The sequence below is a fragment of the Schistocerca gregaria genome, chromosome 8 (genome assembly GCF_023897955.1).
Source record: "Schistocerca gregaria isolate iqSchGreg1 chromosome 8, iqSchGreg1.2, whole genome shotgun sequence".
Classification (NCBI taxonomy): Eukaryota; Metazoa; Arthropoda; class Insecta; order Orthoptera; family Acrididae; genus Schistocerca; species Schistocerca gregaria.
In genome coordinates, this window is record NC_064927.1 from 509041812 (window position 1) to 509063454 (window position 21643).

General features: G+C 47.6%; 1 protein-coding gene across 1 annotated transcript in view; it reads right to left on the minus strand.

The window, feature by feature from the left end:
• The window catches only part of LOC126285281 (glucose dehydrogenase [FAD, quinone]-like), a 98181-nt gene that overhangs the window by 39811 nt on the left and 36727 nt on the right, over nucleotides 1-21643 (minus strand). The window contains exons 4-7 of the mRNA XM_049984570.1: nucleotides 20168-20667; nucleotides 10793-10976; nucleotides 7634-7855; nucleotides 4000-4380 (exon numbers count right to left, since the gene is read on the minus strand). Of these exons, the coding sequence (XP_049840527.1) occupies nucleotides 4000-4380; nucleotides 7634-7855; nucleotides 10793-10976; nucleotides 20168-20667 (1287 nt within the window). The remainder of the gene's footprint in view (nucleotides 1-3999; nucleotides 4381-7633; nucleotides 7856-10792; nucleotides 10977-20167; nucleotides 20668-21643) is intronic.

The following is a 21643-nucleotide window of genomic DNA, read 5'->3' on the forward strand; positions in this document are numbered from 1 at the left end:
GGCCCATCACTCTACTCAACAGTGACATGAAAATTTTCACCCGTTTGTTGGCCTCACGCCTCAAGAAGGCAGCAAGATCCGTAACCTCCCTTGATCAGACTTCGTTGGGCGGTGACAACAACATCCATACGGCCCTTTGCCGTTATAGGGACATGATTGCGCTCGCGCGCTCGCGACATTTACCTGGCGCATTGGCATCGCTTGACTTCCGTCAAGCTTTCGACCGTGTCGACCATACTTTTCTGAAATCGGTCCTCCAACACATGGGTTTTCCGGTTCGTACAATCACCGTGGTAATGCGGCTCTTGAGCGGCGCAACTTCAAGAATACTCTGTAATGGTCGCCTCACCGCGCCTCTAGCGATCGAGCGCTCTGTCCGACAGGGATGCCCACTTTCCACGATACTGTATGCTTTGGCATTAGAGCCCCTCCTACAGGGGCTTCGCCAACGCCTGGTGGGCCTGACATTGCATGGGCACCGCTTCTGTTGTACAGCCTATGCTGACGATCTAGTCCTCTACCTCCGCAATGAAGACGATGTTCGCGCTGCTCTGACTTGGGTGACGACTTATGGGGAGGCATCGGGCAGTTCTCTTAACATTTCCAAATCGAAGGTTCTGCTCATTGGTGAGGGTCTACCAGAAAGATCTGTCGCTCCTCTAAGTGTGGCCACCAGCGTCCGCTGTTTGGGCATTGATTTTATGAATGACCTCCGTCGCTCAGCGGCAACCAACGGTCGACGTCTCCTACAAACGATCAGGGCTGGCCTTGTGGAACACCGGCTTCGATCCCTCGACATTATACAGCGCGCGCAATACGTGAATGTTTATCACGCCTCACACATCCCTCATGTGGCACAAGTGTTCCCGGTTCCGATTACCCTCGCACGTCGTATGTTGATGGCGATGGGATCCTTTGTCTGTGCCGGGATGTTATTTAAAGTTCAGTATTCCTCCCTTGCCCTCCCGCGGGAGCGTGGTGGAGTGGGCTTATTCCATGTGCCAGACAGAGTTACCGCACTTTTTGTTAGCTCCCAACTGAAAGTCTGGCGTCGCTGCCCGACGAGCCTGACCGGACTGCTTTTGCGTGAATACGCACCAGTCTCCATGTCAGCCCCGGTCATGTTATCCGACATTCCACCCCCCTTTTATCACTTTCGGTACTTCTTCCTTGAAATCAGTTACATTCTGCACTCCTTACCCCTTCTCCGTATACTCCAGACAAAGACTGTATACGACACCTTACAAATGTGTCAAACCCCCAACCCCATTGAACACAAGTTTCCCCAGATCATATGGCGCCGTGTGTGGAAAGCAGTGCATGCTGGTTACCTCGACACCAGCGTTCAGTCCACCTGGTATATCACCGTCAATGGCAAACAGGTCAACCAGTCTCGTTTGCACCGCATCCGCCTTGCCGACACACCACTCTGTGTTCACTGTGGTGTAGAGGACACGGACGCTCATCGGTTCTCATGTGGTCCGTCTGCTGACGTCTGGAGGCTCGCGCAGCGTATCCTGGCTTTCCTCACCCGACAGCCGCCTGCTCAGATTATTTTCCTGACGCTTCTATTCCCGGATGTGATTCATTACCCCACAACAAAAACTAATGCCGTGAATTGGATACGCGGTCATACAGTCCGCTACCTTTTTGGGCCCGATGAGAAATCAGAACTAGGTTATTGGACGTACCTTAACGATCGACATTGTGCACTTGTTCGCAACCCCAGATACAAGCAGTTCTTTTCCAATTTTCTACGGAGCGCCTTTCATGACCCGCCTTCCAGCTGGAACGTCCAAGCCATGAGATGCTGATGCTTTTTTGCCGATATGATGTTCTGAACGTACTACACACGGAATCCCCACTAAAATTTCGAGAAGACACGTTTGGATGTTCCGCCAATCAGACGGCGCAAGCGACTCCTAGAATTCTGGTGCAACGACTGCCATAATACAAAAAAAATGAATAAATAAAAACATACATACAAAAAAAAAACAAAGAAAAATAAAGAAAACAAAAATGCAATACAATAAACTAAAAAAAAAAGTTCCTGTTCACAACAAATTTCATTTTTTTATCGCTACTCTCTATGTTTCTTCCCCCCTACTTTCTTCCTTTCCTACACCTTTGCAGTAATAGGTTAGTTGTATTGGAATAGGTGTAGATAGGTGCCAACGCCTGAAGAGGTGCATTTCATTTTATTTTTTGTTAGAATACAAGTGGCGGTGGCAAATAGACATTTTTTTTTGTAGTTTTTCCTTTCCTGTCCAGATAAAAAAAAAGGGGGGGTAGCGTCTTATTAGAAATTAAAAAAAAAAAAAGGCGCGCAGTCTGGAACCGTGCGACTGCTACCGTCGGGAAAAAAAAAAAAAAAAAAAAAAAAAAAAAAAAAAAAAAAAAAGGTAGCTGAGTGGTCAGCGCGACAGAATGTCAATTCTAAGGGCCCGGGTTCCATTTCCGGGTGGGTCGGAGATTTTTGCGCTCAGGGACTGGGTGTTGTGTTGTCCTAGTCACCATCAGTTCATCGCCATCGATGTGCAAGTCGCCGAAGTGGCGTCAAATCGAAAGGCGACGGGAGGCGCTAGTCACACCACTGCATGCGTTGCCTTCTACTGCGCCGTAAAGGAAGTACATATCCACGTTATCACCGGATGAGTACGCCATCGTATAGTACAGGACGACTGCAGCCTATGAAGTACCGACACCATGAATGTACATAATGCGTCTGGTAAAAACGTCGTGAGAGCAGGGCCTCCCGTCGGGTAGACCGTTCGCCGGGTGCAAGTCTTTCGATTTTACGTCACTTCGGCGACTTGCGCTTCGATCGAGATGAAATGATGATGATTAGGACACACAACAGCCAGCTCCTGAGCGGAGAAAATCTCCGATCCAGTCAGGAATCGAACCCGGGGCCTTGGGACTGACATTCTGTCGCCCTGAATACGTCTGGTGCCGCTGCACTACAATAGCGCCGTAGAATACGTCAGACGACATCGAAGTCAGGTAACGGAAGGTATTTCGTGCCACAGTCAACCGAGCAGTGTAGAGGGATGTACAAAGCAACATCGGTCGATTTGAAGGCGAGGACGAGACGCCAAAGGCCTGTAGTGGCCCATGATGTAATGCCTACCAAAAATGACATTATGCATCAAAACTCAGAAATAAAGAAATTTCAGAGGAAACTTTTACTCTTATTTGGATGCATCCACTGCAAGTTCTGACAGTTACCTTTGAATCACCCTATATAGGAGGAACATTAGCAAAGCCGATAATCTGCGGGGAGGGGTTACTGACTGGAAATGGAGGAAAGTGCTACGAACACGTGTCCGGAAACGCGTCATTGGTACGGCGCTGACGAGTGACAGTTCCTCAGAGCATGTGCGGGGTGTTCCTCGCGTGGTGAAAGCTGCGAAATTGACGCAGCGTAGTGTAAGCAGCAGACTGGTCCTACTTTCATGTCCGGAACAAGCTGAAATTGTGTTTGTGTACTGCCAAGTAGATAGGAATGGTCGAGAGGCAGCAGAGCTATAGCAAAACAACTGCCCTCACTGACACCAAGTACTCCATACAACATTGCAAACCCTTTTGGGAGTTTATGTGGTCGTGGATCCTTTCAGACAGACGAAGGTGCTAGGAGGCGGCTGACTGTGGGTACGCCGGATCTGGAGGGGCGGGATCTGCGGGGCACGGAGACGAGCCCCAGCACGAGCTCCAGCCGAGTGGCCCGTCAACACGGTGTAGGCTACAGTACGATTGTGTGTACGCCGCGTGACAGCCGCTACTGTCCCTATCACCTGCTACCTGACGGAGGCCACTTTGAACGACGCGAATGCGTCGCAACACTTTAGTGTGTTCCGTAACGATTTGTTGTCGGTGCAAGCACACCGTCCGGTGCCGGACACACGTTCGTAGGACCTTATTTGCCCCATTTCCAGTGAGGAATCCGTCGCTGTGCTCGGTCGGTTTGACTAATGTTGAGCCCGAGTGCGGCCGCAGTACCTGGTGGTTCTCGGGCCCGGTGTGGACGCGCGCGACGCAGCGCCAGTACTGGTCGGAGGCGAAGGGCAGGTGCCGGCAGCCGGGGCGCGGCGCGTCGTCGACGGCGACGCCCCAGGCGCGCATGGGCGGCGTGGCGGCGGCGCGCGCCGCCAGCCGCAGCCCGTCGGCCAGCACGGCGAGGTCGCGCGGCCGCGACAGGTAGCGCGGGTCGAGCAGCGGCGGCGCCCGCGGGTCGGCGCTGCGCAGCCGCAGCCGGCCGCGGCTCTCCACGCGCACGGCGGTCGGCCGCGCCAACACGTACGCGGGCCCGCACGAGTCCGACTCGCACTCGCCCGGCTCGCCCGCGCGCGAGCACCGCGCCGAGTAGCCGTCGAAGAACATCTGCGCGCGCGCGGGAGTGAAGCGCCGTGTGTTGATAAGAAAGTACTCTTCATTGGAATGGTAGCTGCTTCTATGTACTGCGCCACAATGTTTCACCTTAGGTCTTTACTTTTTTGCAGATGATACGAATGCTCTAATCAACAGCTAATATATTGTAATTTTACAAAGATATGACAAACTAAATTCAAAATTAACAGCCTCAGTTGCGGAGTTACCTAGATTTACCTAGGTTCCAATTGGGATAACCCAACCTTCTTCAGAATTACACTTACTAACGTTTGTCCAAAATGGACATTGTCAAACTAAAAATACAAATACACCAAGTGTCGTCATATTTTAAAAACTTAACTGAAGCTGCCTCAGCCCCACTTCCCGACCGCGATGCGGCAGCCACGAGTGTTCCAGTACGACATTGTTGGGTAATGTAGTCACACTCCACGGTAACGCTACAGTCGACATTACAGGCGTCGTAAATAACTGTATACAGCGATGGACGTGCCAAATCCTCCGCCACCCACCCTGATCACCACACCTCAGGCAATGCGACGTCAGCCACATAGCGCAACTGAAGAAGCGCTTTGCAAACAGGGCGGATATCCTCTCGGCATTTCTGCGACAAATGGCCCACATTTGATGGCAGTGCCTGCGATATTCACCGCCTCCCCGTCGTTGGCAACGTTTGTGGATGCAGGATTTGTTGGCAGCCAATTGCTTCAGATGCACTGGTAAAAGCCGGCCGCGGTGGCCGAGCGGTTCTAGGCGCTACAGTCTGGAACCGCGCGACGGCTACGGTCGCAGGTTCGAATCCTGCCTCTGCCATGGATGTCCTTAGGTTAGTTAGTTTTTAAGTAGTTCTAAGTCTAGAGGACTGAGGTTTCCGCACACGCTGCCAGTGTGGCACGTGTTGTGCTCGGGCTGCTCTGTCCAGTCAGGTTAACGTGGCTCCTGTCAGAAGCCTGGCAGCAGACGGCTGCGAGGCGTGCAGGGAGAGGGTCGGCGGGGCTGTGGGACGTACCGGCAGCGGTGTGGGGTGTGGGCTGTGCAGCCGCGCCGCTCCCAGCACCGGGGCCGGCGGCGCTCGGGTTCTCGCTTGAGGAGGGTGCGCCGACATCCCGATCGGGGCGCACCACAGGTTCTCTGTCGGTCTTAAACTGCTGGTGCGGGTTGGGCGTAGTCGTAAACGGTAGATGCATACTTGTGTGGATCCACTGCGCCTTACGGAATGACGAGATCACCCAGGGATGCCCTCTGGCCTCAACACTTCCGACTTTCATTGCACAGTGTTTGCTTTCGGATGTTCGACGCCACCGGTGGAGCATGGCGCCACCTGCTGTCACTCAGTGGACTTCAAGCTGCAGTACTGGCGCACAAGCGTGAGCGGAACAGCAGTCAGCAGGGGTGCGTGAACCGGGAGGCCCGTGCGCAGCAACGTTCGCTCGACGCTCGTCGAGGCGAAGCTGCTGGTAGCTACTCGCTCTATACGGGCGGTCATGTTCAAGAGTTGCACGTCTGTTAGCCCGCACACGACTCCACGGCCGCCATTCACCTCCCTCATTGGTGAGCGTGGTGCAACGCAGTTGCCTCGACGCCGGTTTCGAATAGCGTCATTTTGCCACGCACGGTGTACTTTAACTGCGACGATACGCGATTAGTTTACAAACGTCGCCGTTTCTGAAATGATTCTATGCTTCGCCCCAATGATCATGCCCTTTTTGGGGCGTCAGATAAATTGCTCGTGTGCCACATTGCGACAACGACGGCTCTGTTTCCGCGTCTCCGCGACACACTTTATACATGCAATTTTGTCATATGATGACATTATAGAGACCGTGGGTATTAAGAACCTTCAACATTGCAGCGCGTCAGCAATCGTTTGTCTTTTGACTTTGTTCACATGTACTTTTATGTGTCATCTCTTTCTTTTATAAATATACAGCTATGCTGAGCTTTTAATTATTGACAAAGGTCTTTATAGACACTTTTGAGTTTATTGTTCTGAAGAAGGTGTAGTTATCTACACAGAAACCTAGGTAAACACTAGGTGTTTTTTCGCAATCGAGGCGGATCTCAGTCCATTAATATAAACCGTGGGTATTGTTTGAAGACAAATCTTGGTGGTGTTAGGACAGCAACGAGCCACAAATTTACTTTCACTTCCTTTATTCAAAGGGTACCGTTACCGGTTTCGAATGGTTGTGATTCATCCGAAGACGCTTTACATGCTTTCTTTATGACATGTGGTGTGTTTTTTACACATTAATTGTCCTAAAATATAAGTAATACATAATTATAAACACGCCACATACAGATGGTTGCGTTACACATTTTCGTTGCATGTGACTTACGTGAAACGTCGGTTTGGAGTGTTTGTTTCCATAACATTCGTCCAACAGATGTAAATGCATTCCCACTGCATTCTTATTGTTGCACACGTAAATTCTTCTCACTGAACGCTTTACATTTGTCACTGAGAAGATTTCTACAGCAAATCTGGTTCCTGTCCTAGCACCACCAACACTTTATACACCCTCAACTGCTAGTGTTGCCATCTGCCGTCTGTGAGTGGTTAGTGCATGTCGACGTCGAACTCAGGCGGTGGTCGCAGTAATGTGAGTGGGCGGCGTGGAACTGTGGAACAGAGAACCCTCGGCTCACGCTGGCAGTCAGACGCAGCCGACGCTGCCTCGCGCGTGTGCGTGAAATGAAATACAGAGGCACCAGCATTGCTGTGCGGGTGCTCTGCTTGCTCAGTAGTCCGATCCAGATTAAATCACTCTTGTCTTTTTATCATAATCGCTACGAGAGATGTCTGACGGAGATAGCACAATTTTCTCGTAGTAATGCTGAAATATGGATTTCTACATTTAGCACACAGTGTCTGCTGAAACACTGTCGCATTTCTTTCTAGTATTCCCACGTAAGTTCTGTAAGTACCTGAGGAACATTACCGTACGGGAAGTACCGTACTATTACGGTCCTAGCACCGCGTCTTAGAATTCGTTCAGATGTCTGCTGTTCTGCTTAGCTAAGAACAGTGGCAAACATAGTAGCAGCACCTACCACTCTTCCAACAAAGCAGTATTGTTATTCGCTCTGTCCCCTACAGATTCGTTCCCTTTCATACAAGAGGAAGGAAGGCAAGTAACTGTCGAGACATCGTGTAAAATGACATCGTCTCAGCCGCAGACTGGAATGTATAGAGATTTTCAGTTTGACCTACGACGACGTGGGAGGAGAACGGAGAGCACAGTACCTGCAGGTCAGGCACGCCGTCCTTGGCGTACTGTGAGAGCACGAAGGCGGTGGTCTGAGTCAAGCCGGTGCTGGCCATGGGCCCGCCGCGGGTGCGCAGGAAGGCGTCCAGCGTGTCGGCGTTGAGGGCGCGCCGGCCCGGCCCCGGGGACCGAACCCAGAACCCCAGGCCGGCCGACACGTGGTTGTGCAGGTTCTCCCCCACGGGCAGGTCGCGCACCGTCTGTCCCATAAACACACCACACCACACCACATCGTACCGTCACCGCCACACTGGCATGCTACTCGCAAATGATGCTGTCGCTTCTCAGAGGGGTATGTTCATTTTGACATTTCTTGACATATTAATACTATGTGCCAGATCTGGACTCGAACCCAGAACCCCGACTTGCGATGAGCGCCAACTTGACAGACAAAACTAGTCAATTGACTAACGTAACAGCCTGCTACATTAGTCAGCTGACAAGTTTTATCCGTCAAGTTCACACTGATGTTACCTGATGGCCTTATCATGTTGTTTTATGGTTTCGATGTGAGTTTTTACTTGACAAGAGCCAAACGTCCTTATTTCAACATAGCTTTTCAATAAAAGATGTAACAAATAAGTGTGTACTCTTGGTTTTTAGTATTTTATCCTCATTTGTTAATTCGAGTTTTCTTGAACCTTTTCTAGCCAATGAGTAGTTTCCGTGCGTTACATATCTTTTCGAAGATGATAATTTTATAACTATCGAAACATAGTCAAGGGTTCTAATAAACGTGTGTCACGCAACTCGTTGGCTGATTTTTTTTCATCCTACTTTAACAACAATATTTGGCTTTCCATGTCTAAAATGTTCTACAATTCGCGAATCCCAATAATTACTATTATACGGTATAATAGCAGTGGCGAAAGATGGTCAGCCAAATGAGAAAATTAATCTTGATTGCGTATTTTCGGGCGTGTGGGCGTTTGTGGGTGTGTGCATGTTTTATTTGATTACCTCTATCAACCCCCCTACGCCCTGGAGGATTTCATGACACAAACTCGGCCCGAAGTATAGCTTTCGGACATCACACTATCTTTTTCTGTCTTTTCATTTTTTTCGTTCATACAGTGTAATCTGACCTGTATAATTATTGGAAAATAACTTCATGCCACGAATTTGAAGTAACAACATTGCAGGCAACATAATTAATTTTGTTGGCGTATATTTGTTAGAAACCAAAACTGACTATTTATATACTCTGCTTTTCCTCATTAAGTGATTAGTCTACTGAAAATTATGCACAAACGAACTAAAATGAAGATAATGTTCGCTCTGGTGTTGGCCAAACACATTGTCATCGGCGAAAGATAGCGAGTATCGATTTTTGTCTCCAGAGAATGATTCTCTGGCGCACGGCCGGATCCTGGTGTCCAACTGGCACAATGTTTCAACAGGCGAAAGTAATATATGCGATGGTGGTAGTGTGGTCGTTTGCCAAAACGTCGTACGGATTGGACACCAAGAACAGGCCGTAAGAGCAAGACAAATACGACAGGAAGTGAAGAGTCGGCTATCTGTATTGTACGAGTCGATACACGACTGTGCTCCCTGTGCCGTTAGCTACACAATTTAGTGACGACACTGCGTAGTGACGAGGGTGTGGGGACAGCTGGCACGTGAGCAGCTTTCCGTCGTGTATTGTGTACCATGGGGAATCAGTTCCGTATCTTATTAATTTATTTTGTGCTGTGCTGTGATACTTTTTCTTTGAACTTAAGCCACATATGGTCTTCACTTACATAGTTTGGAAGGATTGGAGACTGTCTCTTAGAAAGATGCCAACCGAATTTTTAGCTACTTTTATAAACAGATATATTTCGCGTTTAGTTTTAGTAAATTTCTTTGTTACGGAATTGAACCTAGCTACGACTGTGTGTTCACTAATCCCTGTATCCGTCGTTATGCTCACGATTATTTGTGGCTAAGAGATCAAGTGTGTTTTCGTAACCATATACAATTTGAATGGCCTCGTGAACAAATTGCTCAAAATAATTTTAAAAGAAGCGTTTAGAACAAATACGGAAGTTGTTTTCTATGTACAATAGAGCCTGAAAATGTATTTTTGTTAACATACAGAAGGTAGATTGAAGTCACTGCCAACTATAGTTGTATGAATAGGGTACCTATTTGTGATGAGACTCAAGTTTTCTTTGAATTGTTCAGCAATTGTTTCATCTGAGACCGGGGGTCGGTAAATGGAGCCAGTTATTAATTTACTCCGGTTGTCGAATATAAACTCTTTCCACACTAAGTCACAGGAATTCTGTTGTGCAGATCATTACAATTACGGCTTTCCCCTCCAAAACCTAGGATGCCTTCTCTGTGACCCTATAAATACCAGAGCTAAACAATGTAGAACAACAACGTATGTTACAAGCACAGCATTCTGTATTACTTCATTTCCTTGTTTCTAACATTTTGAAATTGTACGTCGACTTTACACGACATGTCAATCAAAGATGTTCTTGCCTCTATTTAGTGAACGTATTTTCAGTCACGTTTTGACCATTGTCCCGCTACGCCGTATTAACTAATGTTTTGCCGCAAGGGATATCGGATTTTAGAGAATAAATTAATATGGAGTATGTCGTTCTTCTTTTCAAACATGCACATACCCATTTCTTCTTTACTTATTGTCTTTTGGGCGTGGAGTTGTAGCAATTTCAGTAGGTAGAAATGCAGTAATTAAACTAAGCACAAATGCAGTGATCAAAAAGAAATGATTAGCGTACATTTACTCCCATAGCGATGGACTGTTTCTATCGCAATCAGTAAGCGTGAAAGGAAGCTACCGTACAGACAGACGGATCTATATTTATACTTGGCGGAACTAATTACATACTGACATAATCGTCGGTATTGCTTTCGTTTCTCAGAAGCTATAAATATTTCTATTTCGGAAAAGAAACTGTTTTTGCCAAGATGTCGAAGAAGAAGGTCGCTCACGTATCGTTTGTATCGAGTAAGATGTGGAGATGGCGGTTTGAAAGCGGACAGAAGACGTACGAGGAAGGGCGTCCCTTAGCTGAGGGATCGCTACTCAAGCCAACTGCCGAAGGGGCAAGTGTGGCAAATGTCCGGGAAGGCAGCTAGCGCTACTAGGCGGGGCAGGGCGGGGCAGACCGACGTACCTTGATGCCGAGGGCGGTGAGGTGCTCGCTGGGCCCCACGCCGGACAGCATCAGCAGCTGCGGGGAGCCGATGGCGCCCGCGCTCAGGATCACCTCGCGCCGCGCCAGCGCTCGCTTCGTGGCGCCCGCGCCGTCCACGTACTCCACGCCGCGCGCGCGGCGGCTCGCCGGGTCGATCAGCACCCTGCGGGCACGCCGCCGGGTCACCAGTGCATTGCACTATATGCGAGGCGATTTTATCCACGGCGCAGAATGTCAAGCGACTGGACGGTGACAGGATACAGAACAGGAAAGGTCTAATTGACTTATGTCGGCAAATGCACGGTTTCCATGCTGGAGACTATTTTACATTGTTAGAGAGACTGCGGTGTAATACGCGCTGTACGATGCAGCCACAGTTACAGTGTGTGATGAAGATGGTTTCTCCGCGCCTCAACGCGTGCGTGTACCCGCCGTACCGTGTTGTGTGTCACATGTTGACATCAGCCAGGCTGCGTCCGAACTGTGTCAGAGGCAGCACGAATACGATGCTCCAGTGTCTCCACATTCACAATGGGCTCTGCATACACCATGTTTTATTAGATGCTTCCATAACCAGAAATCGCACAGGTTGATATTCGGCGAACGAGCAGGCCACGGAACTGGACCCCCTTCGTTGGATCCATCGACCAGGGAAGACACGATTCAGATGCGGCCGGACGTAGCAGCTACATAATCTTTCGAAACATCAATGGCACCTCTTCCAGCAGGGGAGGGGTGGGGGGCAAAGTCACCGTCAAGAAACGACTCTCAGGGGACGTGAAAGGAAGACTGGTCTCAAAATACGATCGCCAATTATCCAGGACCACGAATCCCGCTACACCGACGCTTATGATTCACTTTTACTTTACCATGGAGGTTCGACATACAATCCCACAGATGACTGTTTCGAAAGATGAAAATACCACTTCGCGTTGTGGGGGCCTCATCTGTCATTAAGATGGAGCCGCCGGAGTGGCCGTGCGGTTCTAGGCGCTACAGTCTGCAACCGCGTGACCGCTACGGTCGCAGGTTCGAATCCTGCCTTGGGCATGGATGTGTGTGACGTTCTTAGGTTAGTTAGGTTTAAGTAGTTCTAAGTTCTAGGGGATGGATGACCACAGCAGTGAAGTCCCATAGTGCTCAGAGCCGTTTGAACTATTTGAATAGGGTGGATGACACAAATCCCGGAATCGTAGTTGCCTGGTGAAGAATCCAGTGACAAAACTGCTCCCGATGTGGAAGGTCTGTCTCTAATAAGCCCTGCACACGCTTTAGGTGGTAAGGGCAGTAAGAACTGCCATGGAGAATGTTCCACACGCTCGTCTGGCTTACCCTGTACTGGCGGGCCAACTGCCTGGTACTGACTCGGCGGTCACCTTCCACAGCGTTAATCACATTTCCTTCCAAGCCTGGTGTCCGAACATTTTTGGTTGGTCCTTCATGATTTCCTGCTTCCCGAGACGACTCTGTCTCAGAAAAACGGCGAAACACTGTTGCTGACACTGAATGCTGTGGTCGTTGTCGGCGGGGACACGCCTCCTGATACAACCTTGCTGCCCGCCGCTCGTTGCCATTTCCCTTTCGTAAGTCAGCAACATGCCGGCAAATACGGAACCATTGTGTACAACGCTGTTCACATCCACTACGAAATGAGTCAGCCACAGAAGTGAATCGGACACAACGTTACCAGTTATTATGGCAGGAGAGGGCGCTAGGGCGTTACGTATGAGGAACATTAGCACCCTCTAGGAGGAAATCATGCATACCGTAACTGTGGCTGCACGGTGCAGCGCTTATTAGACCGCAGTCTCTGTAACAAAGTATGATTGAATAAATGGTCTCTAGCATGGCAACCACGCATTTCCGGAAATAAGTTCACTAGACCTTTTTTGTTCCGCATCCGCTCATCGATCAATCCCTAGAGTTCATACTTGGGGGAAAAAATCGACAGTGATTAAGCACGGCGTCGGTTGTAATGTAGTTTTGCCTGCAGTGTTTTGATGTTAGGGAAATGCGCTCATTTAGGAAGCAGGTCTTTCTCGTGAATAGCTAAGGCTGCTGTTGGTCGTAGCCATCGGAGTAGACTGCAGCTACTTTGTTGCTGACAATTTAGAGAATGTGAAGGACTGAGCTCGAGAATGACAATGAGCGAAATGCAAGGTAGTGTAAGAATAGGAGGAATGATGTCCAACACATTGAGTATTAAAAATGGAGTGCGACAAGGGGATGCGTTGGCATGCCTTCTCTTTAATGCCACCCTGGAGAAGGTGATGAGAAACGCAAACCTTCTGAACAGAGGAACGATCTTCTATAAATCGGTGCAGATACTGGTCTATGCAGATGACATAGATATAATAACAAGAACCCAAAAAGCGATGGAAGAGACATTTACAGCTCTTGAACAGGCCAGTAGGAGCATGGGGTTAATTATTAATGAACAAAAAAACAAAATATATGGCAGCTGGAAAAGCATATAGAGAAAATATGCCAAATGCAATAACAATGGGCAATTATACATTTGAGAGAGTTGAACATTTCAAGTATCTGGGGTCGACAGTTACACATCTAAATGGTACCTCCTTTGAAATTAAGCAGAGATTAATACTGGCCAACAGAGCCTATTTTGCCCTAACAAGACTTGTATCCTCAAGGCTCCTGAACTGTACTACGAAATTAGCTATGTATAAATCACTTATACGACCAGTGCTTACATATGCCTCTGATCCTGGACATTAACAACTAAAGATATTGAAACACTGGATGCATTTCAAAGAAAGGTACTTAGACGAATTATCGGCCCAGTTGTGAAAGAGGAAGATGGAGGAGGAGATACAACCATGGGTTGTATATCATATACAAAGACCAACCCATCAGAAGGATAGTGAAATCATCCAGACTGAGGTGGGCGGGACAAGTGGCTCACATGAATGATACAGAAGTACCAAAAAGAATATTATTACAAGGAAAGCCAGGAGGGCAGAGAGGACGTGGTCGACCAAGAGCCAGATGGGAAGACGGAGTAATCGAAGATCTTAGGAAGATGGGCCATAGAAACTGGAGAGTATGGGCAAAGGAGCGAGAGAGATGAAAGGGAATTGTAGAAGAGGCCAAGGCTCATCATGAGCTGTAGAGCCAAGAAACAAGAAGAGAAGGAGGACTGAGCTGAGATGTAGTGGGGTGATAGGCGAGGGGTCTCGGTCACCGCTTCCCACTTTGGGTGGTACAGTGGTGGACAGGGCTCAGCAGCAGGGGGTTCGTCTGTGTTCCGCAGGAACGAGCGTTTATTGGGACACTGGACATCTCTGTGCAAAGGCCGGCGTCAGAGTTTTATGGCTCCTTCGCAGGATCACATCAACACGGGCCACTCGTAACTGATCCCTGAAGAGGAGGGGGTAAACGTCAGCTTTTGCTGGTAGACTTGACAATGTTTCTTCCGTGGGCTTACCTGGGAAAACCGTGTCGGTTACGGTCACCGTAATAAGACGGCGGGCTTGACATCTGCTGCACTGCAATTCCAACAGCTGCTGCATTTTTGAGGGACGTGTTGTCTTCCACGCCAGTGTTCACGCGTGAATGGCGATCTGTGCGTTGAATGGTAAGCTGACTGTGACGTCGAGGCATGTACCGGAGGGCGCAATAGAGAGGACTGGTGAAGGAGATTGGTCATCTGCTGGAGGGAGGGAGTAGCAGGTATTGAAAACAATATACCACTACCGGAAAAACATTTCACACCCCTCGCCGTTGGTGGATTGTGCTTTTTGAAGAAGCTCCTTGAAGAGAATATGGTTTAGGAGAGTACAAAGCGGAGAATCGAGAGGGGAGAACGTAGCTTCAAGGAGGAGATAGACGAATGTCTTGATCAGAGTGCAGGAATGAGACTTGTAACCAGATGACGGTATTTGTGTCACGTGGTGACTGCAAGGTCCCACCACACAGTCCGTGTTAGGTACGAGGCAACTCTGGTCGAATTTTGGTTTATTGTCACGAGGCAAACCTGAGCGAATTTTCTGAGCAGTACGCTTGGTTCATGTGCAGCTACAATTTCGTGTCTGGTTAGCTCTAAAGTTGATTACGAAATCTTTTTCACTCAGAGGAGGCAAAAATACTGTGCTGCGTCCAAATTTACAAAACCGTGGCAAGGCCCTCGCCGAGACCCATACGGCTCCAGGTCTCATTTCGTTACTGCTAGTGTAAGTAGGCTGTTTACGTTTTCTTATTGGTAACGCCACGTAGCGCTGTGTATGAAAAATCACTGGCTGTGCCGTGTGCAGCCTGTGGCTGGTTTGCATTGTTGTCTGCCATTGTAGTGTTGGGCAGCGGCAGCTGGATGCTAACAGCGCGTAGCGTTGCGCAGTTGGAGGTGAGTCGCCAGCAGTGGTGGACGTGGGGAGAGAGATGGCGGAGTTTTGTAATTTGTAAGACTGGATGTCATGAACTGATATATATATTATGACTATAAAGGTAAATACATTGTTTGTTCTCTATTAAAATCTTTCATTTGCTAACTGTGCCTATCAGTAGTTAGTGCCTTCCGTAGTTTGAATCTTTTATTTAGCTGGCAGTAGTGGCGCTCGCTGCATTGCAGTAGCTTGAGTAACGAAGATTTTTTGTGAGGTAAGTGATTTGTGAAACGTATAGGTTCATGATAGTCAGGGCCATTCTTTCGTAGGGATTTTTGGAAGTCAGATTGCGTTGCGCTCAAAACTATGGTGTGTCAGTTTAAGCACAGTTGTATAAATTTTGCTAAGGGGACGTTTCACTAGTACTGCGAGAGCCTTGGCCACTTCATTGCACACGAGCTGGCTGCCACTGTCTCGGAAGCAGTGTTGTGCAAAATCAGTCGCTTGTAGTCAGGGAGCGCCGAGCGGTTTGCGGGGTCACGTCGCGGACTGCGCAGCCGCTCCCGCCGGAGGTTCGAGTCCTCCCTCGGGCATGGGTGGGTGTATTGTTCCTTTTTTTTTTTTTTGTCATCAGTCTACTGACTGGTTTGATGCGGCCCGCCACGAATTCCTTTCCTGTGCTAACCTCTTCATCTCAGAGTAGCACTTGCAACCTACGTCCTCAATTATTTGCTTGATGTATTCCAATCTCTGTCTTCCTCTACAGTTTTCGTCCTCTACAGCTGCCTCTAGTACCATGGAAGTCATTCTCTCATGTCTTAGCAGATGTTCTATCATCCTGTCCCTTCTCATTATCAGTTTTTTCCACATATTCCTTTCCTCTCCGATTCTGCGTAGAACCTCCTCATTCCTTACCTTATCAGTCCACCTAATTTTCAACATTCGTCTGTAGCACCACATCTCAAATGCTTCGATTCTCTTCTGTTCCGGTTTTCCCGCAGTCCATGTTTCACTACCATACAATGCTGTACTACAGACGTACACCCTCAGAAATTTCTTCCTCAAATTAAGGCCGGTATTTGATATTACTAGACTTCTCTTGGCCAGAAATGCCTTTTTTGCCATAGCGAGTCTGCTTTTGATGTCTTCCTTGCTCCGTCCGTCATTGGTTATTTTACTGCCTAGGCAGCAGAATTCCTTAACTTCATTGACATCGTGACCATCAATCCTGATGTTAAGTTCCTCGCTGTTCTCATTTCTACTACTTCTCATTACCTTCGTCTTTCTCAGATTTACTCTCAAACCATACTGTGTACTCATTAGACTGTTCATTCCGTTCAGCAGATCATTTAATTCTTCTTCACTTTCACTCAGGATAGCAATGTCATCAGCGAATGGAATCATTGATATCCTTTCACCTTGTATTTTAATTCCACTCCTGAAACTTTCTTTTATTTCCATCATTGCTTCCTCGATGTACAGATTGAAGAGTAGGGGCGAAAGGCTACAGCCTTGTCTTACACCCTTCTTAATACGAGCACTTCGTTCTTGATCGTCCACTCTTATTATTCCCTCTTGGTTGTTGTACATATTGTATATGACCCGTCTCTCCCTATAGCTTACCCCTACATTTTTCCGAAATCTCGAACAGCTTGCGCCATTTTATATTGTCGAACGCTTTTTCCAGGTCGACAAATCCTATGAACGTGTCTTGATTTTTCTTTAGCCTTGCTTCCATTATTGCCTCTCTCGTGCATTTACTTTTCCTAAAGCCAAACTGATCGTCACCTAGCGCATTCTCAATTTTCTTTTCCATTCTTCTGTATATTATTCTTGAAAGCAGATTCAATGCATGAGTTGTCAAGCTGATTGTGCGATAATTCTCGCACATGTCAGCTCTTGCCGTCTTCGGAATTGTGTGGATGATGCTTTTCCGAAAGTCAGATGGTATGTCGCCAGACTCATATATTCTACACACCAACGTGAATAGTAGTTTTGTTGCCACTTCCCCTAATGATTTTAGAAATTCTGATGGAATGTTATCTATCCCTTCTGCCTTATTTAACCGTAAGTCCTCCAAAGCTCTTTTAAATTCCGATTCTAATACTGGATCCCCTATCTCTTCTAAATCGACTCCTGTTTCTTCTTCTATCACATCAGACAAATCTTCACGCTCATAGAGGCTTTCAATGTATTCTTTCCACCTATCTGCTCTCTCCTCTGCATTTAACAGTGGAATTCCCGTTGCACTCTTAATGTCACCACCGTTGCTTTTAATGTCACCAAAGGTTGTTTTGACTTTCCTGTATGCTGAGTCTGTCCTTCCGACAATCATATCTTTTTCGATGTCTTCACATTTTTCCTGCACCCATTTAGTCTTAGCTTCCCTGCACTTCCTATTTATTTTATTCCTCAGCGAATTGTATTTCTGTATTCCTGATTTTTCCGGAACATGTTTGTACTTCCTCCTTTCATCAATCAACTGAAGTATTTCTTCTGTTACCCATGGTTTCTTTGCAGCTACCTTCTTTGTACCTATGTTTTCCTTCGCAACTTCTGTGATGGCCCTTTTTAGAGATGTCCTTTCCTCTTCAACTGTGCTGCCTACTGCGCTATTCCTTATTGCTGTATCTATAGCGTTAGAGAACTTCAAACGTATCTCGTCATTCCTTAGAACTTCCGTATCCCACTTCTTTGCGTATTGATTTTTCCTGACTAATGTCTTGAACTTCAGCCTACTCTTCATCACTACTATATTGTGATCTGAGTCTATATCTGCTCCTGGGTACGCCTTACAATCCAGTATATGATTTCGGAATCTCTGTCTGACCATGATGTAATCTAATTTAAATCTTCCCGTATCTCCCGGCCTTTTCCAAGTATACGTCCTCCTCTTGTGACTCTTGAACAGGGTATTCGCTATTACTAGCTGAAACTTGTTACAGAACTCAATTAATCTTTCTCCTCTTTCATTCCTTGTCCCAAGCCCATATTCTCCTGTAACCTTTTCTTCTGCTCCTTCCCCTACAACTGAATTCCAGTCGCCCATGACTATTAGATTTTCGTCCCCCTTTACATACTGCATTACCCTTTCAGTATCCTCATACACTTTCTCTATCTGTTCATCTTCAGCTTGCGACGTCGGCATGTATACCTTAACTATCGTTGTCGGTGTTGGTCTGCTGTCGATTCTGATTAGAACAACCCGGTCACTGAACTGTTCACAGTAACACGCCCTCTGCCCTACCTTCCTATACATAACGAATCCTACACCTGTTATACCATTTTCTGCTGCTGTTGATATTACCCGATACTCATCTGACCAGAAATTCTTGTCTTCCTTCCACTTCACTTCACTGACCCCTACTATATCTAGATTGAGCCTTTGCATTTCCCTTTTCAGATTTTCTAGTTTCCCTACCACGTTCAAGCTTCTGACATTCCACGTCCCGACTCGTAGAACGTTATCCTTTCGTTGGTTATTCAATCTTTTTCTCATGGTAACCTCCCCCTTGGCAGTCCCCTCCCGGAGATCCGAATGGAGTACTATTCCAGAATCTTTTGCCAATGGAGAGATCATCATGACACTTCTTCAACTACAGGCCACATGTCCTGTGGATACACGTTACGTGTCTTTAATGCAGTGGTTTCCATTGCCTTCTGCATCCTCATGTCGTTGATCATCGTTGATTCTTCCGCCTTTAGGGGCAATTTCCCACCCCTAAGACAAGAGAGTGCCCTGAACCTCTATCCGCTCCTCCCCCCTCTTTGACAAGGCCGTTGGCAGAATGAGGCTGACTTCTTATGCCGGAAGCCTTCGGCCGCCAATGCCGATTATTTATCAAAATTTAGGCAGTGGCGGGGATCGAACCCGGGACCGAAGACGTTTTGATTACGAATCAAAGACGCTACCCCCTTTTTCTTTTTTTATCTCGTTTTGTTCAGTCTTGTTCGTTGCGTCTGCTTGGGGCGGACGTCGTTAGACGTTCGTTTAAGTTAGTTGTTGATCGATTAACTCAGTTTTTTTTTATTACAGAGGGTAGCTAACCCTCTGACCGAACACGCCGAGCTACCGTGCCGGCGCCCCTAGATCACGGGTAGTTGTTCCTAGTATAGGTTAATTTGAGTTGATTTAAGTAGTGTGTAAGTCTAGGGACCGATGACGTAAGCAGTTTGATCCCTTAGGAATTCACACACTTTTGAACATTTCGTAAGCGTGCTTCGCAATTGAATGTTCCTGGCAAGTTGGATTGTTTTTATTATGCGATTACGCCGCTTGCGTAGCGAGTCTTTATTTCATCACTGCTGAGGTTGTAAATATTGTCACATTGCTCAATGGCTCTGAGTACTATGGGACTTAACATCTGAGGTCATCAGTCCCTTAGAACTTAGAACTACTTAAACCTAACTAACCTAAGGACATCACACACATCCATGCCCGAGGCAGGATTCGAACGTGCGACCGTAGCGGTCGCGCGGTTCCAAACGGTAGCGCCTAGAACCGCTCTGCCACTACGGCCGGTTCGTTCTAGTTGTGTAACGAGGCAGCTTTCAAATTTTCTGTCTGTTACTGGTCTATAGTCTACCCCCTGCCCCCTTCATTTTTGTTCTTATTGCCGGGCGGGATTAGGCGAGCGGTCTAAGGCGAGTCATGCACTGTGCGGCTGGTCCCGGCGGAGGTTCGAGTCTTCTCTCGGGCATGGGAGTGTGTGTGTGTGTGTGTGTGTCTTTAGGATAATTTAGGTTAAGTAGTGTGTGAGCTTAGGGACGACCTTAACAGTTAATTCCCATAAGATTTGACACACATTTGAACATTTTTTGTCTTGTTCTTATTAATGGTCGGAATCGAGTGGTGCGGGAAGCCGGGCGTGCAAATATTTGCCAGGCGTGGGATGTGATTATTGGATAATACTCGCTTCTGGCGACTGGAACCGGACAAAATGAATGAGGCCATACGCTACCTGTGCCCGTGTTCTGTATGTTAGTGGAAGCAGCTGCCGTACCTGTGACGTACCTGGTGACGTGAGCGCCTATGGCGACGCGCAGCCGGGTGCTGTTGTGCAGCGGGCGCAGGTAGACGCGCGCCGTGGAGGCGCGCAGGCCGCCCTCCACCATCATCTGCGCCACGTTCACGCCCGTCTGGTTGGCGCCGTTGAGGTCTCCGCGCCGGTAGCCCATGCTCTGCAGCGCCGCCACGATCACCTCCGACATAGCGGGACGGTGCGGGAACTGCTGCACCGGCATCGCGCCCTCCGCGCCGTGGAACTCCATCTCCATCTGCGCTGCCGCATCACCCGTAACTAACACGCGAGCGTGCCACGAAAGTGTCTCGCAGTTTACGTGGGCGTCTATCTTACGGAAGGCCGTCCTCTCGCGGGACGCGAAAACGCGCGTGGTACTGGTGACGTCACAGCGTGTAATTCCACGTTCCGCTACACTGCGGAGCGTGAAGTAAAGGATCTGGCGTGTCGTGCTTTTGCCTCGACGAGATGAACGCGGCCAGTGAAATGCGATATCATTTCACCTAACAAGCAGAACACGCGAGCAACCATACTGTATTGTGTTAAATAGAGTATTTGGTGGGTTTTCTTCCTCATAGAATATATATTTCAAAGCTCCAGGATTTATTACAAAGAATGACAGAAAATTACATATCGGTAGGTATAGACTTCTTTAGCTGATGTTTTTAGTGTCACGACGTGTATGCTACGAAGAAAGGTCTATTCCGTTTCAGCGCTACGGTACACTGATAACCTATCAAAAGAGCGTCTTCCTTATACAGTTTGCAATACTGACATTTGTAGATACTGTCTTGAACATTGTAGGCCATATCGAAAGGGGGAATTTCTATGTCGGAGTTGTAGCGAAGTTGATATCGTCCTGGGCTCTGACTTGTGTAGAGTAAGGTTGCAGATTCACATCCGCCTTCTAACTTTTCCTTTTCTAAGAGATTATAGGTCTTTCTTATTCATTTAATAGAAGCATTATCTCAAAATTCGATGTTATTTATTATAAATAATATATTTGCTGCAATTTTTCTTGCAAAGGCCGACGACTGAAGTATTTTCCCACTGGCCAGAAATCTTAACGTGACTGACAATCAATGTCTGAAAGTAAACACAAGTTTCACAATGGAAGGGTTGCTATTATGAAACTTTCTGTAAAGTGTATACCTATTTCTTGGTTAATGAGTGGCTCATGTTTGTATCTCGCCCGTAAATATATTTTTCAATGATGAGGAGCAGCTTCGGAAATCTCTCTTCTTCCATTAGAATAAAATTACGAAACGAATCTCGATCATTGAATCTGTGTGATGAAGTACGTTATTTCAGAGTGTTCGTAGTAAATGCAACATCGAGAACATGGAAATTATGCACGCACGAACTGACGTTAGACGCTATACCTTCTACATCTACGTGATTACTCTGTTATTCACAATTAAGTGTCTGGCAGAGGGTTGAACGAACCAACGTTGAGCTATCTTTACCGT